Source organism: Vicugna pacos, chromosome 15 (assembly GCF_048564905.1).
Source record: "Vicugna pacos chromosome 15, VicPac4, whole genome shotgun sequence".
Taxonomy (NCBI): domain Eukaryota; kingdom Metazoa; phylum Chordata; class Mammalia; order Artiodactyla; family Camelidae; genus Vicugna; species Vicugna pacos.
Window position 1 is genome coordinate 27,195,871 of NC_133001.1, and position 16,480 is coordinate 27,212,350.

At 46.4% G+C, this 16,480-nt stretch overlaps 1 protein-coding gene and 1 long non-coding RNA gene across 3 annotated transcripts in view; both read right to left on the reverse strand.

Moving 5' to 3' along the window:
- Nucleotides 1–2,031, reverse strand: part of TTC7A (tetratricopeptide repeat domain 7A) — a 117,375-nt gene extending 115,344 nt beyond the window's left edge. Inside the window, exon 1 of one of the 2 annotated variants that reach the window (XM_006216440.4) lies at nt 1,501–2,031. In XM_006216440.4, coding sequence (XP_006216502.1) covers nt 1,501–1,684 — 184 coding nt within the window. In that variant the 5' untranslated portion in view covers nt 1,685–2,031. Of the gene's footprint in view, nt 1–209; nt 241–1,500 lie in introns of those variants that run through there. The other variant, XM_072937771.1, reaches the window with a different exon arrangement.
- Nucleotides 2,032–3,701: 1,670 nt separating this feature from the next.
- Nucleotides 3,702–16,460, reverse strand: LOC116277902 (uncharacterized). Its single transcript, XR_004187334.2, has 3 exons — nt 16,285–16,460; nt 13,219–13,340; nt 3,702–4,926 (listed from the first exon to the last, which is right to left on the reverse strand). It is a non-coding gene; the product is annotated as an uncharacterized lncRNA (long non-coding RNA).
- Nucleotides 16,461–16,480: the final 20 nt, after the last annotated feature.

Below are 16,480 nucleotides of genomic sequence, written 5' to 3' on the forward strand. Positions count from 1 at the left end.
TTCCATTCCCACCCTCACCAGCCCCACCCCACTACATCACCCCCCACAGGGAACAGAGGGGGAACCCGCAATTTATTTAGTCTTCCCTGGTAGAGGCGGACTCACCAGTTTCTCCCAAACATGCAACTTTAGCTGTGGCCAGTGCTCTTCACTCCCACACTCAGACCTATCTCAAAGCCTCGAACCAACTGTCCATCCCTGCCACCTACCCACTTCAGTGTCCATCCATCCTTCCTCTTCACTCTGCCCTTCCCAACACCAGTTAGAGGCCAGTACAAATTCTCCTGCTTCCTGAAACCTCCTCTTCCTCTGAGCCCCACAATCTAACACATAATTGCCCTCTGATCACCCCTCTGCGTCCCCATCCATTGTGTCATCTCTTCAAGCTGGGGTTTTGTCACACACATTTGAGAGCTAATAGTGCAAGTGGTTGAAAGGATGTACTTAGAAACCTGGGTTCCAACCCTGGTTCCACCACTTACTGGCTGGATCAACAAGTTACTTAAGTTCTCTGTGCCTCAGTTTCCTTACCAGTACATGGCAAACAAGAGTAATTGCTTCATGCGGTTGTTGGGAGAAATTAAAGAGGTGATTACAGTGCTTAGGACACTGACACACAGTGAGTACTAGTTAAGTGTTAACTATTACTTATTGTTACTGTCATTCAGTGTCCCCACAGAGCATTCCACAGGCTGGCAGTCTTTAAAACTCTTTATATCTGTATTTATCTACTCCCTGCCTCTTTCCACAAAGGCTCTGAAGCGGCTGTGCACAAAGAGAGGGCTCAGGAAGGGCTCTCCAGGCTGAGCTGAAGGCACCGGGAACAGGATTTGAGGTTGGAGACTGGGGCGGGGTGTTCCCCTAGTGCCACATCAGGGCGCTTTCCTGCCCCAGCACAAGATCCCAGGCCAGCCAAACCAGCCCTACTGCTAAAGCTACTGACTGCCAGGGTTAGATGGGCCCAGAGTCCAACCACAGAAGAGGAAACTGAGGCTTACAAGACGAGAGACAAGGCCGCTTTCCCACTTCTCCATTACCCATCCCTGACGCTCATCAAGCCCACCTTATCAGCTGTGCTCAGAGCTTCACTGCCAACTTAACCAGGGGGAAAGAAAGGGAGGGAAAACAGTGAGACATAGCTTTCACCTGATGAAGTTTAGGAACCCGAATGGGGGTTGGAGGGGCGGCGCAAGAGTCCAGCCTGTGTCCTGATCTGATATGTGTCCGTACCATCATTTCACAGTAGACCAAGAAGTCCACATGATCCGAAAGGGGAGAAAGCAAAACCCGTTTACCTCTTTCCCTCAAAGCACCCAACCTGAATGTGCGTTTTCTTGTGGGGCAGAAGAACCTTCCTGACTGCTCCCACGACCAGCACTGCATCAAGGGCAATACCGAAAGCAGCCATTGCCGGCCGCAGGCAGTCGGGGCCTGCTTCCTGGAGGAGGAGGCGCGTTTCGCGGGCTCCGCGCTCGTGAACCAGCCCCTTCCCTCACTCACCGGTGTCCAGGGAGGTGAACACTGCGTTCGGGCTGGCTCGCCGGCCGCTTCCGCCGCCGGGCACTACTAGCGTCTGCATGTGCCGGACCAACTCGGGCATGCGGTCCCAGTGGCCCTCGGCGCGGCAGCGCTCCAGCTCGCTCTCCATCTTCAGGTGGGAGCTGTGCGCGCCCTTCGCAGCCATCTTCGAGCGGGCGCTGTCATGGGAGGTGCGGCCGAGAAGTGGAGACCCGGCCGGGGGCGGCGTCCCGGCTGGGGCGCACACGCGGGCGGAGTCGACGGAGGCGCGAGCGGCGACCGGGGCCCGGGTGGCAGCGGGGGCCCAGGAGGCGGCGGGCGAGCAGCAACCGCAGCACCGAGCGCACCGCTCCGCGCCTCTGGGCTGGGGCTCCGGCTGCGCGACCCGGACGCGTCCAGGAGCAGCCTCCGCCTCTGCCGCAGCAGCTCCTGGCGCCGCTGCCGCCGCCGGTGCTGCAGCTGCTGCCACAGTCCCCGCCCCGGGCCGGGGCGTCGCCAGTTGCGGACCCGCCCCCGGCGGCGGCACCAGCTCCGTGGGGGCGTGGCGCGGCCTCGGCGAGCCCGGGGCGCGGGCAGCCAACGCGGCCGCAGCAGCCAGGCGCGCGCTGGGCGCTCGCGGCCGCACCGGGGCCAGCCCCGCGCCGCCGCCGTGGACGACGACGATTCGGCCCTCACTTTAATGCTGTCCGGAGCCCCGGCGCTCGGGGGCGCCTCGCTCTCCGTCCCCTCCCCATCCCATCGGGGCTCTTGGCCTGGGAGACACCCGCCCTGACCACCCGGCTTTGTATGGTGGCCCCGTCACCACCGCTGTCTCCGGCACGTCACAAATCCGGGGAGAGGCCGGCCGGCTGGTCGCTCCTGACTCCGAGGGCGAGCCTCATTGGGAGCCGCCGGCCGCCGCCCGGGTCCCGCACTGCTAGGCCTTGCGGGCCTTGCGGGACACCCCCGGGCTACTTGGGACAACACCGGCCGGTTCCAAGACCCGCGACTCTCCGGACGCCTCTGCTCCTAGAGGCCTTGTACTTTCTTTTTTAAGAGAGGAGTTCCTCTTTCCAACCTGTCTCTCCCCACCCCAACTGGCTGACCTCTGCGGAATCCTGTTGCTCTGGTTTTAAACTGTGACTCCAACTTGGTATTTACTAATTTTTAAATTCTGATGTCTAAAGACTATGATCAAAGCTGTACAGAGCTCTTAGCAGCGCTTAGCCCGCTGCTGTGGAGGGTGCTAAGAAGTTCAAAGGATTACAGGGCGGCCTGGAAGGAAGAGGCCAGAGAACACCCTCTGCCTGAGACCTGTTATGGTGGCCCCGCCTCCGGACGGCTTACAGTCCAGTGTGGGGATGGAGGCCATCACGCAAGAAATCACTGCAAGACCAAAACAGCAAACCAAAACTATTTAAGTGACATAGTACATGGCACAGATGGAAGACTTCAGAAGACGGTAGAGTCAGAGCAAGCTTTTGTTTGGACCCCTAAGAGTTAGAAGGTGTCCACCTTCCTTCTCAACCAACCTGATGTATGACCTTGGGAGTGAGCTTCACCGCTTTCAGTGTCAGGAGACTCTGCTTTGTGCTTCTGGACAACTGTAACCTTGGGAAGTTATCATCAAGCGGAGCTCAGGCTCCTGGGCCCTTTACCTGCGTAGCCACAACAGGTTATCGGTTGAAGGCAGCCTTCCTGCCTGTCCCCCATCTACCCCCTGGATACTCTCTTCTCTAGGTTCCAGATGCAGCTCCATTCCTTGCTTGGGGGGCAGAATTCCTCATCTTGGCTGCTGCTCTGAGCTCCCAGAGGCCAGGAGGCAGATGAAGGAAAATGAGGATAGCTCTGGCGGTTTACTAGTTTACACAAATGCCTCCTCCTGTCAACTGCTCTAGCTGGCTTTTGGTTATCCCTTGGCTGCCCTTGCTGGTCACCAGAACTGGATTTCATTTGGAGACAGCTGTGTGTGTCCTCTGGGTGAGGGTGGCCTGAAGACAACCTGGTGATTTGCCCCAGAGTCAGCCCTGGGACAGACAAAAGCAGAGTTGATAAGAGGAATCCTGACACAATCAGGAAATGTTCTCTCCTCCCTCTTTTCTCTCCAATCCTTTGCCAATTCCCGCCCCCATTTTGCCAGACTCCAGGGGACTAACTGAAGGAGAATTACTGCCTGTTTCTTTGACAGGTGCACCAATATCTGTGTGAGCATAGGGCGTGGGAGGGAAGAACACAGCATTATGGTTAAAACTTACGCGCTGCCCCTCAGCGCTTCGGAACACAAGCCAGACCCCTTCACTGCTCTTTTCCAGCAGAGAAAGACCCCAGCCTACCAGTGGTCAGCATTTTACAAGGGAGTAAGAGACTGTAAGAACAAGAACTGAGAACCACCATAACTGAATCAGTAATATTTGCCAAAATCAATGGCAATAGGATATGTGGTGGTGGTTTTTATTTTTTGATAATCTGGAATCTCTCAGATGAATGTTTAGGACAAATTTTGATAAAGACTGCTGTCATTTGCCAGTTCAAAAATGCTACCAAAATAACTTGCTGATCAGGCAAAGCTGAGTTCATTGCTTACCAGAGTGAGGGAGACTACTAACTTGACAGACTTTGTAGCATCTCAGAGAAAGTAAGGAAGTTTACAGGAGCTAAATCGACTTGCTGAGAAATGTGTATTTTCAGGGAGCAACAAAGATGGTACGTGGTGAGGGACTATCTGATTTAAAGGAGACTCTGAAACCAAGCCAATGGTTCAGATGCTGCCCCTCTGTTAAGTGGGAGGCTCTTGCCACTGGATTACAAGAGGCTAAGCTATTTGTCTTTATTCTCATGAGGTTAAGGGCATGGTGAGATCTTGGATTTACTTATAGGTTGAGAGGTTTATCATGTTTAGTTAGGCCCCAAATGGGAAAACACTGAACAGCTCATTTGAACTCACAAAAAACAAGTTCATGTTTGTTCCCAGAGAAAAGGTTTGGTTACCAAGGACTTGGGTAAGTCAAATAGTGATATGGGAGTTTCAGAAAAGTTGGGAACACCCTGCCTGCAGTGGCCGGTGAGAGTCAGGAATCCTCATAACTGTCTCTTAGTTGACCGGGAACCTTTTGCACAGCTGGTTGTCTGGAGTAGGAGGTTTACCTCCATGGGATAAGTCTTGTCTTAAGTCATGTACTTTCCTTTGACAAATTGTTAACTTCCCTCTGGAACCTGTATGCCCGCTCTGAGCTAAAAGAGTAAGCAGAGAGATGAATCCACTTTAGAGCTCACCTCTTCTTTGGAACACAGAAGATTGTTCACGTGTTGGATTAGAATAGGATCACAAGACAGTTTCAAGCTCTGGAGGTCCTGGGTGGGGACTTGTGAAAAGTAGGAAGGCACCAAAGAAACTGAGGCATAGTGGTCCAGGTTTGTCACTGGTTTTCCCTGAAAAGGACAAATATTAACTTTTGATTTAAAGAGACATCAAAGAAAGCACAACATAGCTCTACAATTGTACAGCACAGAGTCAGTTTCCTTAGGTCTTGAGGATAAAATAGTATTTGAGTTTGGTTCTGAGGGGAAGCAAAGAGCGACTTACTTACGGCCCGGGGGGACCTAAGTGAATCTATACTCCTGCCTACAGGATTTTACGGCCCGGGGGGGGGGGGGACCTAAGTGAATCTATACTCCTGCCTACAGGATTTTTGACTGGGGGGATGGGAGTGTCACAAAGACTAGGACAAGGTATGAAGACTCCTTTCTCTTTCAGGCTTTTGATGATTAGTTTTATTTCTCCTTCAGTACCTTGTTTTACAGGTTATTTTGCAAGTTTAGGTAGAGGTTTCTGTGGGTCAGTCTGAACCTTGAGGGGTTTAGCTCCAGTAGAGTATCAGTAGAATTGTTTGCCCACAAGAGAGCTTCAATCTATGCTTCATTTACACACAAAAGTACTGGTAAATCAATATCCACAATGGCTAGAACCTCATTATGAATAGGGAGGTCCTCAGGGACTGGAAGGAAGAGGCCACCAGGAGAGCACTTAATGTTTCAATCCATTCACACAGTAAATCCCTTGCTGTGAAGTTAATGAATTGTGGTGTCACAAAGGAGAAAAGAACATTCCTTGGTTAAAAGTTCAAGGCTGTTGGTTAGGCCCTGGGCCTACAGAAAGTGTGGTGAGGATTAGTAGACGCCTGACAGAGTAGTTTGTTGACTCCAAGGAAAAGGTTGTCCAGATGGTCCCTGATTTATGATGGTTTGACTTTCCAAACTTTAAGATGGTAGGAAAGTGATATGAGCCCAGTAGAAACCGCACTTTGAATTTTTATCTTTTCCCTGGGCTAGTGATAGGAGGTGAGATCCTCTCTTGTGATGTGGGTAGGGCAGTGAACCACAGTTCCCAGCCAGCCACGAGATCATGAGGGAAACCAACCAATACACTTACAGCCATTCTAAACCCAGAAGACCGTTCTGTTTTTCACTCAGTACAGTGTTCAATAAATTACAAGAGATATTCAACACTTCATTGTAAAATAGGCTTTGTGTTAGGTGGTTTTGCCCAACTGTAGGCTAAATTCTGAGCACATTTAAGGTAGGCGAGGCTAAGCTGTAAGTAGGTTAGGTTAATTAAATGCAGTTTTGACTTACAATATTTTCAACTTATGATGGGTTGAGGAAGATCTGTATAATTTTGCTCAGGTTTAAGGTTGATATTATTGTGACTATATTGATACAGGAAAATGGGGCATGAGAAGACGGTCGTGTCCCAAGTCTCGGTTGAGTCCCTGGGACGCGCCCCGCCAAGTGAGGGTCCTTGGCTTCACACAAGAAAGAATTTAAGAGCAAGCCATAGTAGAGTGAAGGTAGATTTATTCAGAGAGATGCACACTCCATAGACAGAGTGTAGGTATCTCAGAAGGCAAGACATTTGAGAGAGGCTGTGGAGTGCAAGGCTGTTAGTTTTTATGGGCTTGGTAACTTCATATGCTAACAAATGGGAGGATTATTCCAAATACTTTGGGGAAGGGGCTGGGAGTCCCAGGAATTAGGCCATCACCCACTTTTTGACCTTTTATGGTTAGCCTCAGAACCAACGCGGCACCTGTGGGAGTGACATTTAGTATGCTAATACATTACAATGAGCATATAATGAAGCTCAAGGTCTACTGGGAGTTGATTCTTCTGCTATCTTGGTACTAATTGATGTGTCGTTCTTTTAATGGTTGTGCCCTGCCCCCTTCCCTCCTGTCTCAATATCAATCAAAATCTATAAGATTGTCTTTTAATTTTTAGAGAAATGTTTCCTTGTGGGTTTAAGGGTAGAATGGGAATTGAACACCTTCAATGATAACTTTCTTTTTTTTTTCTTTTTCCTTTAGTTTCTTAGTTATAGAGCTCTTTCAAAATAGCTCAAGGTTTTGGAGGTTTGACCTTGGGGCTATTTCCCATCCTATTTTTTGCTTGCATATTAAATCCCCAATTTCTGTTTGAAGCCATTCACAAAAGGTAAGAGGGAGAGCCATGGTCACATCTGCTTTAGGATTTAGAACTGAATGCTGTCCCTATCCTTAAGTCTCCGTCAGCCTTCTCTCTCTTTGGCTTGAAGAACTGAATCAGACCACAATCTGTCTTCACAGGAAAGACAGAGGATAGCCTCCAAAAGACTTGACCCACACCTGCAGCTTCTCTAAATTCCTTCTCTAATCACTATGCAATTCAAGGTCTTTTCAGTCATTGTTGGCAGTCTTCCCATTCTGACTGTTTGATTGAACTTTTTGCAACATATGAACTGTGGTATATTATCTGGCCACCCTGGAGTATATGTCCCTCGAACTATCCTAAATTCCTCTGCAGTGTTCTATCTTGTCTAAGCCTTGGAGAGTCTTTGACAATGGCTTTCAGCTGAGAATGAAACCAGAGCTTAAAATTAACCATAAGAGGTTTTCTCTGTGCTGAAGGAGATTTACCTTAAAGAGGTAAGTGAGGTTTGGGGTATCTAGCTGGTCAGGAGGGAAGGAGAGGGTAGGTCAGAGAGAGAGAGAGATGGAGCAGCAGGAGATGGAAAACGTGGGATGGAAGAAGAGGAATAATGTGTTTGAGTCGCAGTTTGGGGGGATCTAAAAGACAGTTTTAAGTTCTAATTTTTCTTTTGAAAAGAATCTGTTAAGGAAGCAATTCTGGAATCCAATTTCTTTTGGAGGCTTCCTCATGCTAACGAAAAAATGAAGACTACTGAATGTTTGGAATTGTTCCCTTTTTCTTCCAAAGCACTTCTCAAGTGAATAACTTCTTTCATATCAAAAGTTCTTATAGGGGCCATTCTGAATTATCCTTGGTGAAATGATGCTATTTAGAAAGATAAGTGCACAAATTTGGGCAATAGCATAAATACAGGTAAGAAGCGGAAGTTGGGCCCAAGGAAGGCATGGACTGGGGTTTATATTAAGAGAACTCCATGAGAGCTTTGGACTGTCAGTCAAGAGTTGCTTGTGCATCCCGTGGCTCAGGGCCTCTCAGCCTCACAGCTAGACCTTATCCAACTGCAGCTGATGAATTTATAGTTCCCACCCGGTGAAGGGTGTGGAGAGATCTCTGCTGAACCAAATTCTCACAGACAAAACAAGTCTCAGGAAAGTTCTCATAGGGTGTTGATCAGTGGCCTGAGAAAATTTTTCACTGGGCTGGCTTAGGGACAGATTTATCAGGACCCACACCTGCCCTCTTCGCCATAAACTTTATTCTTCTAGATGCACAACAATATATGACCAGGACAGATACAAACAGTAGCTTGGTTAGTGATAAGGTGGATATCCACCAAGGAGAAAAGACTTTCAAGTACAGTCAGGTAATCAAAGAATTCCTTTAAAGGATTCCTCATTGCTGAGAAATAAAATGGACTCAGTATCTGGGAAGCTCAATAAAAAGGAGACTTAAAAAAAGAAATTGGCACTCAGGCCCAGTGCAAGCCTTACATCTCTCACTAGTGAAGCCCAAAAGACCCCCGAAGGGCTTGAGGGCCTCAGAGGAGCACGCTGTTTCAGAGTCAGGGGTCTTGCACTACAGTGGTGAAGGGGGTCTCCACTGGATCTCAGTGAGCCTCCGTAACTGAATGGTGGCTCCCTGAAAAAAACCATCAGAACAGCTTTATGATAACACAAGTCTGAGTTCGTTCTTATTACAGGAAGGAAGAACACTACTCTGCAAAGTCATAGTAGCATCTAGATTGGGGAGACAAAGTCAGGATATTTATGAAGTGTTGGGATCTATTTGAAGGTAGCTCTTTCAGTGAGGGGGCTTGATTAGGGCCCGGGCAAGAATCATGATACAATAATTGAAGGTTGCTGGATAGGGCAACGTGAGGGTTTTGAGGTGAGAGTTTCAAAAAGTCTCAGAGAGTAGAGTGGTTGGATGCTAACTATCGAAAAGTTGCAGTTTATTTAAACGGTTTTTCTTCTTGAAATTTCTGCAAAAAATGATGGTTACAACTTTTACCATCCCGGACAAGAGTTTCCTGCAATAAAAAAATCACATCAGTGTCAACAGTGAGCTGTCTAGGTGTTTGGTTCTTCCTGTGCACTGACTCAGAGATGTTACATACGATTATTCCAACATCCCCTTGCCTCCATCAAATCACTCTTGTTTATACTGGCTATTACAGTGGCAGTGAGTCATTAGGCCATCCAGAGGTGGAGGAAGCCTGATGGGATGTTCTCCTCACCTACCACTCCAGCTGCTTCTTTCACACTATTGGATTTGCCATTTGGCGTCTCCAAGGGCCCTGCATTCCCAACAGGAACCCTAAAAATACTCAATCTGAATGTAAATTAAACCCTTGGTTCACAGTCAACAGTTTTTTCGTCCACTCAGATCATCAGGGTATGTAATGTAGAGCACAGTGACAAACTACCTCTCCCGTGTTCCATAGTGACGTAGCCCAAACGCTGGTATATGGAAACCAAGTTTTACTTATTACCATGATTATTGGCTCATAGCATTTCTGGTCCATGATGTAACTCACGTCGTAATTATCAGTGCTGTGGACTGGCAGCCAAACCAGCCCTCCTAGAATGTTGACATGAATTCTGCCAGGGGCTGGCTCGTATAGTCTCATTTTGAATTGTCCCCTTTGTGGTTGTCTTGAGCTTTTTATGCCCTGGGATGATGCATATTAGTAAGATTCAGGATGGGATTTCATTGTTTAAAGGAGGGGAGGGAACAGGATTGTGAAAGGGCCAAGTGAGTTGATGTTCTAAGGTAGGTCCTTGTCAGGCAAGTTAATCTTAGTGAAGAGTGCATAGGAAAATGGACAAGCTGGAAAGTAATCTCTAAAACTATCTGTGCCTTGGCAACCTTGGAATGTCTGCACATATCCTCTAGTACTCATGCGCTGTATGAACAGTGATGTGTCATTATAACGGAATGGAGAGTTTAAAATTTTTTTTAAATCACCAACTCTGAATTTAAAATTCTTGGCTCAAATCACAGTCAGAGCCTCTTAAAATGTCTTAAAAGATCTCTTTCCTTTTAAAGTTGCTGAACATAAGCAGCTAAAATCCAGATTCAGTGCCTGATACCATGGGAACCCATATTACAACATAAGATGAATTTACAAACTGTCGGCTTAAAAAAATGTACAACGTAAAAAAGTTGTGAGTTAAGTTTTATTCAGGGAACTTACTGAGGACTATAGCCTGAGAAACGGCCTCATGGTTGCTCTGAGGAGACTGCTCTGAAGAGGCAGGGGAGAAGCCAGTATATATATACATTTTTTGGCTGGGAAATACCTGTGGTCAGGCATACATCTTGGTAAAAGATTACTGTTAATCACAAAGAACAGATATCTGGGGTAGGGGATATAGCTTGAATGGTAGAGCATATGTTTAGCATGCACAAAGTCTTGGGTTCAATCCCCAGTACCTCCATTAACAAAAATTAATTAGTTAATTAAAAAAAATAAAGAACAGATATCTATGTCTGGGAAGATGCAAGAATCTGGAGTCACTGAAATTTCTCCTCAGATATGCATCTTAATTATCTAGGGTCCCGGATATTCAAAGCACACAATGTTTCATCCTGATTTTTCATCCTGAATTCTGCTCAGGGTGCACTGTTGGTGGACAGCTGCAGTGGGTTATGACCCTCTTTGTTCTTTTTGTTTACACAACAAATGTCTCTTATGAGAAAGTTATAGCATTGATTAAGAACATATGGGACCTAGTGGGGAGGGTGTAGCTCAGTGGTAGAGTGCATACCTAGCATGCACAAGGTCCTGTTCAATCCCCAGTACCTCCATTAAAATAAATAAATAGTAAAATTGAAAAACCTAATTACCACCCCCCTACAAAAAAAAACTTCCCCTCTAAAAGAACAAAATAATATTCAATATCTTGTAATAACCTTTAATGAAAAAGAATATGAATATGGGGGGAAGAGTATAGCTCAGTGTTAGAGCACATGCTTAGCATGTATGAGGTCCTGGGTTCAATCCTCAGTACCTACATTAAAAATAAATAAATAAACCTAGTTACCTCCCCTCTTCGAAAGATAAATCACATTAAAAAAAAAAAAAAAAGAACATATGGGACCTTGGGAATTAGAATGGTGGAATCTAGGTGGATTTCAGTCCGAGTACCTGGAATTCCTCACTGACTCTCCCTTCCCATAAAGGCAGTTTCTTCATTCCTTCCATCCTCTGATCCCTTGCTGTTACTCTCTGTTATCTGAGGCAGCAAGAAGCCCGTTGGCAGGGGAGGCTAAGAAATGCAATGCACTACAGGGGAAGAGTGAGGAAGGGCTCTGAAAGCAAATACACCCAGGACGGGATGGCCCCCGGGCTTCCTGCATGTGCTGCTAAAGTCCGCAGTCCTGCCATGGCCTCTCATTGTCAGGTGGATCTACTTTGTATTCTCCTCATCACAACCAATCACCAGCTCTTATCTGGTCGTTCTCACACCCGGCCCCATTAGAGGGCTTTGGAATTCTTGCTTTCTTTGGCTGAACCATGCTGCAGCTCGAGGGATTGAGGGCTTGAGGATGCTCTCAGGCCCATCTTCCTAGACATCACCCTCAGTATTACTTCTCCAACGTCCAGGTCCCATACTGGACCTCATGGAGCTTGCTATCTCCTGGAAAACACCCATCATGAGCCCTTGGGCAGAATCTTAAAGAGATTCTGCCCCAAAGAATGTCTGTTGGACGGCTCAGGGCACCCAAATATTGAGAGAGGACCAGGAGCCTTCTGAAAGAGAGGTGCTGCCATGTCAGGGGAACTGCAGGGAGAGCTCCTGAAGGGAATCAGGCAGAAGCACTCGTGAGTGAATCAGCATCACGTGTCAGTCAAACAGAGAGGGAGGAAGAGCCAGCTTATTGTACCAGTTAAGTGAGAACCTCCTTATCCCCCTTACCACTCTCCACTCCATCACCCCCACCCTACTCAACCCTGATGTGGTCATAAGAGTAGCTAGCAAGCAGGAGAAGATTTGGTGATGGAGAGAGAGGAACTTGGTTTTTTATTAGACAACTTTCTGTTCTATTTTTTTCTAGCCACATTCAGGTGTAACTTAGATCCAAAAAAAATTTTAATGAAATTTCAAGAAATGCACATTAATCATTGTAAACCAGCAAATAATTATGCAGATTGTACCATTCTCCATGAACAAGCTCCAATTTCATCTGAGCCTTCAACTCAGGCCAGAAAGTCTTCTATCTCCCCTAGGCAGCTTGCTTTCCCAATTATGCAATGATGATTCCAAACTCTGACCCATTCCATCTACCTGCCCTTCCCCCAATCACAGCATTCTCAGAAAATAGCCATGCCGCCCAAATTTCAGGCTAACACCCCTCTGGGCTTTGTATCCATTCTTTCCTGCCTCCTCAATAACCTGCTTCTTTCCATTTTGTCCACTCTGCTCTTTTCCATCTCATCTTTGCTGGCTCCTTCCCAAAAGGATTTAAACATGCACAAAGCCCTCCAACTTAAAGACAACCTTCTGGATCCTGTGTCCCCCTCTAGCTACTTTCCTTTCCCTCGTAGCCAATGCTCGAAAGGCTTGCCCAAGCTTGCTGTACCCAGTCTTACTACCAGCCACTCACCACCCACTGTACTTTGGGTACCACCAAGAACTCCACAAAAACTGCTGAGTCCCTAGTGACCTCCCACTGATAAATCCAGTTCACATTTGAGTGCACACCTTGCTTGACCTCTGTATCACTTAGGAATGCTTTGGACTGCAAGTTAACTCTCTTAGCGTGGCTGAAACAAATAGAAGTTCTCTGCACATAGCAGGGTACCTGGAAGTAAGCAGCTGCTGGTGCTAGTTCAGTGGCCCCACAGCACTGGAGCAACCTTTCTGAAATACTCCCCCACTCCCCTTCATGGCTGAGGATGACAGCTGAGGGGCTATGTCCCCATTCGGGGATGGAGGAAGGGGAAAGGTCTGCACCCACCCCTTGTCTCTTTTATCAGAGAATCAAAAGATTTCCCAAGTTCCCCTTATGTCTCATTGCCAAGAACTGTGTCACCTGGCCATCTAGCTGAAAAAAAAATGGGGAAGTGAGTGTTTAAAATTTTTCAGTCTTTATTGTGGAGACAGACAGGAGAGAAGGGTGTTGAAAATGGAAACTGAGCTATTATTCACTTTCACTCACCAGCGTTGGCCTGGTGTAGCTCCTTGGTTACCTAAAACCCATCCACACCCCTCTTTCCCATAGACACATATGACACGGTGGGGCACTCACTCAACCAGCTCCTACATACAACTTGGAGTCCAGGAACTCTGTGTACTGGGCAGGCCCCTCTTTCTGGTCCAGATGTAGCTTCTCATGGTCTGGTGATTTAAACTACAGGACAGGTTCATTTTCTGGTGAAATGAGAAAGATAGAAGTGTTGGAGAGAATGGGGAACAATAAAACAACCATAAGCTCTTGCTGGAGTAAACTGACACAGTGGAGGCAATTCAAAACAAAGCAGGTGGATAGAGATGCCACCTGTAGTCCATCTTTGCTACCTGGGGCCTCCACCTTATCTGCTGATAAAGCTGCCTCTTCACTGTCTCCATTTTTGCTGGGTTTAGCTTGGATAATCAAAGAAAATTGTTTATTTCAACCCGGCAAGGCTCTAAATTGTAGGACTCTGGCCACTTAGGTTGTAAGCTGCAGGTAAGATGTTCTTCTCTTACCAAGGCCTTATTTTCTTTAATCTCAGCTTTCAGATCAGTTATCTGTAATCTGGACTTGCCACTCTCTTGAAGGACTTGGCTGAAAGCTACTTTAAAAAAAAAACACAGAACAAAACCCCAACATTCACAAATGGTCTATATTGTTCCTGAGAGTTCTCCTGCAATACAACTTTGGTTGGCATGTAGGTTTTTTCCAAGGTCCAGCAAGTGACAGCAGTTGGACAGTGTCACTACTGCTTAACAAGTTGGTCACCAACTTCTCAATTTGGAACAGTCTTCACCACTGGCTATCTTAACCTTCAGTTAGCCAATTCCGCATTTTAGTGTCTGTTCGTGTCCTAAATCTGGCACCAAATTATTTGCCTATTACAAATGCATTCAGCTACAAGTTATAAAACACCTGTAAGTGGCTTGAACAAGTTTCTCTCTCAGAAACTAGAATGGGGCAAGGATGGAGGCAGGGAGGTCAATTAGGAAGTTCTCACAGTAGTCTAGGTAGCAGCCAATGGTTTCTTGGATGTCAATTATACCTTAATAAAGTTGCAGAGGGGAAGAATAGCTCCTAGAACTTGGCTTGAACAACTAAATGGATGGCGGTGTCATTCACTAAAATGGACAGAACAAAGAGGTATATGTTTGGGGTTGAAAATTAATTGGGGGGGGCAAGTTAAGTTTGAGATGCCAGTAGACATTCATGTGGAGATGTCAAGTTGTTTAGAGGAGTTAGAACTTATAGGCAGAGGTCATTGTTAGAGATATAACTTTTGGAGTCAACTGCTTGTAAATGGTACCTAAAACCATAAGTCTAGGTTGACTAGAAGATGAGAAGTCAGTGAAAGAACCCAAGAAAGAATAGCCAATAAGGTGGGGAAAGGACCAAGAGGCAGCAGAAAACAAGAGAAGAAAACATTTCAAAGTAGTAATGGTCAACTGTGATAAACAGTACTGAGAAGGCAAGCAACAGAGAACAAGAAGGTACAACGGAAATTGCATGGAGATTACAGTTTTAGTAGCATTGTGGGGAAGAAACCAAAAGCAAGATTATACAAATGAATGGGAATAGTCTATTAGAGAAGTAGCAATTGGTGATTCAAGACAGAAATGACACAGGGTAAGAGCCACAGAAAAAGTGGGAGCATTGGTTAAACAGAATGAGAACGCGTTATCCGTCTATCAGACACTGAGCTTGTTAAAGGAAGAAACCATGTCTTATTTGTATTTATGTCTCTGGTAACTCCCAGCACAGTGCCTAGTACATAGTAGGTATTCAAGAAATGTTACTGAATTAATGAATAAATGAGCAAATGGAAGTATGGATGGATGGCATATGCAGGGCTTGAAAATGAACTAACTCAAACTTCGGAGTAAGGAAAGGAGGAGTCTTGAATTAATAGGCTTTCTTCAGGAACTTTGGGGTCCTGGGATTTCTCTCTGGGATAGGGTTGACAGATTTCAAACTCAGATGAAGGTGGGAGGAGGAATGTGTACTGTCAATGGCAGTGGCCTTGGTCAACTTGTGAGGCCCTGATCTACTAAAGCAGACTGCAGGAAGGGTTCTGGGATCATCTACTAACTTAACCACTTCCTTTCTTTCCCTGTCTCTCCCTTTCTGAGTTCAGGCTCATATGAAAAATAATTATGTATCTTTATGGACACAGATGGGAGAACGGATTTTGAAAATGACAGTCCCAAATTCATTTACTCATATGGTCAATAGACATTCACTGAATGACAGTCTTGTATAGGAGGAAAAGTATAAGGGCAGAGTTATGCAGGGCTTATCAATTTGTTTCTTTCATTAATGGGTCTTTTTTTTTTTTTGGAAGAGATTTGTCCTCTCTTGAATGATAGCTGATTTCACAAACTGCATAAGTAAGATGGTGTTTGAACTGGGCTGCCCATAAAGTCTTGGTGGGACTCAGATACGAGTAAATGTGTATGCAGATGATGCAGCTTGTTGCATAGAGCAAGCAGAAGCTGCACAAAGGCCAACCTTGGAAATGTGGGATCCAAGGCCAGCTCCAGCATTTCTGACCTTTTCATTAGGAGAGGAATTAAGATTCCTATTGCTGACTGAAAGAAAAAAGCACAACATAAAAGTTGTGAGTTAAGCTTTATTTAGGGGACTTACTGAGAACTACAGCTAAGGAGACAGCTTCTCAGATAGCTTTAAGGAATTGCTCTAAAGAGGTAACGGAGGAGCCAGATATATATGAACTCTTGAGGGTAAAAACATGTAGTCAAGCATCAAAAGATTACTGCTAGTCACAAAGAATACATACCTCAAGTTAATGATTTTAGCGCTCTTCTATGTATAAGGAGGTGCAAGAACCTGGGGTTATTTGAAATTTTCCATTAGATATGCCTCTTAACTGTCTAAGGGCCAATATATCCAAAGCACAGAGTATTTCCTGTTTTTCTCCACCCTGAATTCGCCTCAGGGTGGACAACTGCAGTGGCTATAGATCCTTATAGAACCGGAATGGCAAGCAACATTTTTTTCTTTGCACTATTATCTTCCCACTTTGCAGTCAGTCAGAAGAACCCAGGAACCTGTAAATGTGGAGGCAGAGGTGGAGCTGTAAGCCAGCTTTGGCGCCCGCCCCAACCACATTCGGCATCCTACCTCCTCGCCCTTCCTGGGGGCTTCTGGGGTTGCCTAGCAACCTGCCGAGACTCTGGGGGTTCAGGTAGCCGAATTCAGGCTCCAGCCCACTGTCGCCCTCCGGAAGGTAGGCAGAAAAAAAGCCTCCAACCGGCCCCTCCTGGGCCTGAACCCGTTACACTTGGAATCACCCCAGCTGCCCACACTGCCAGGCGCC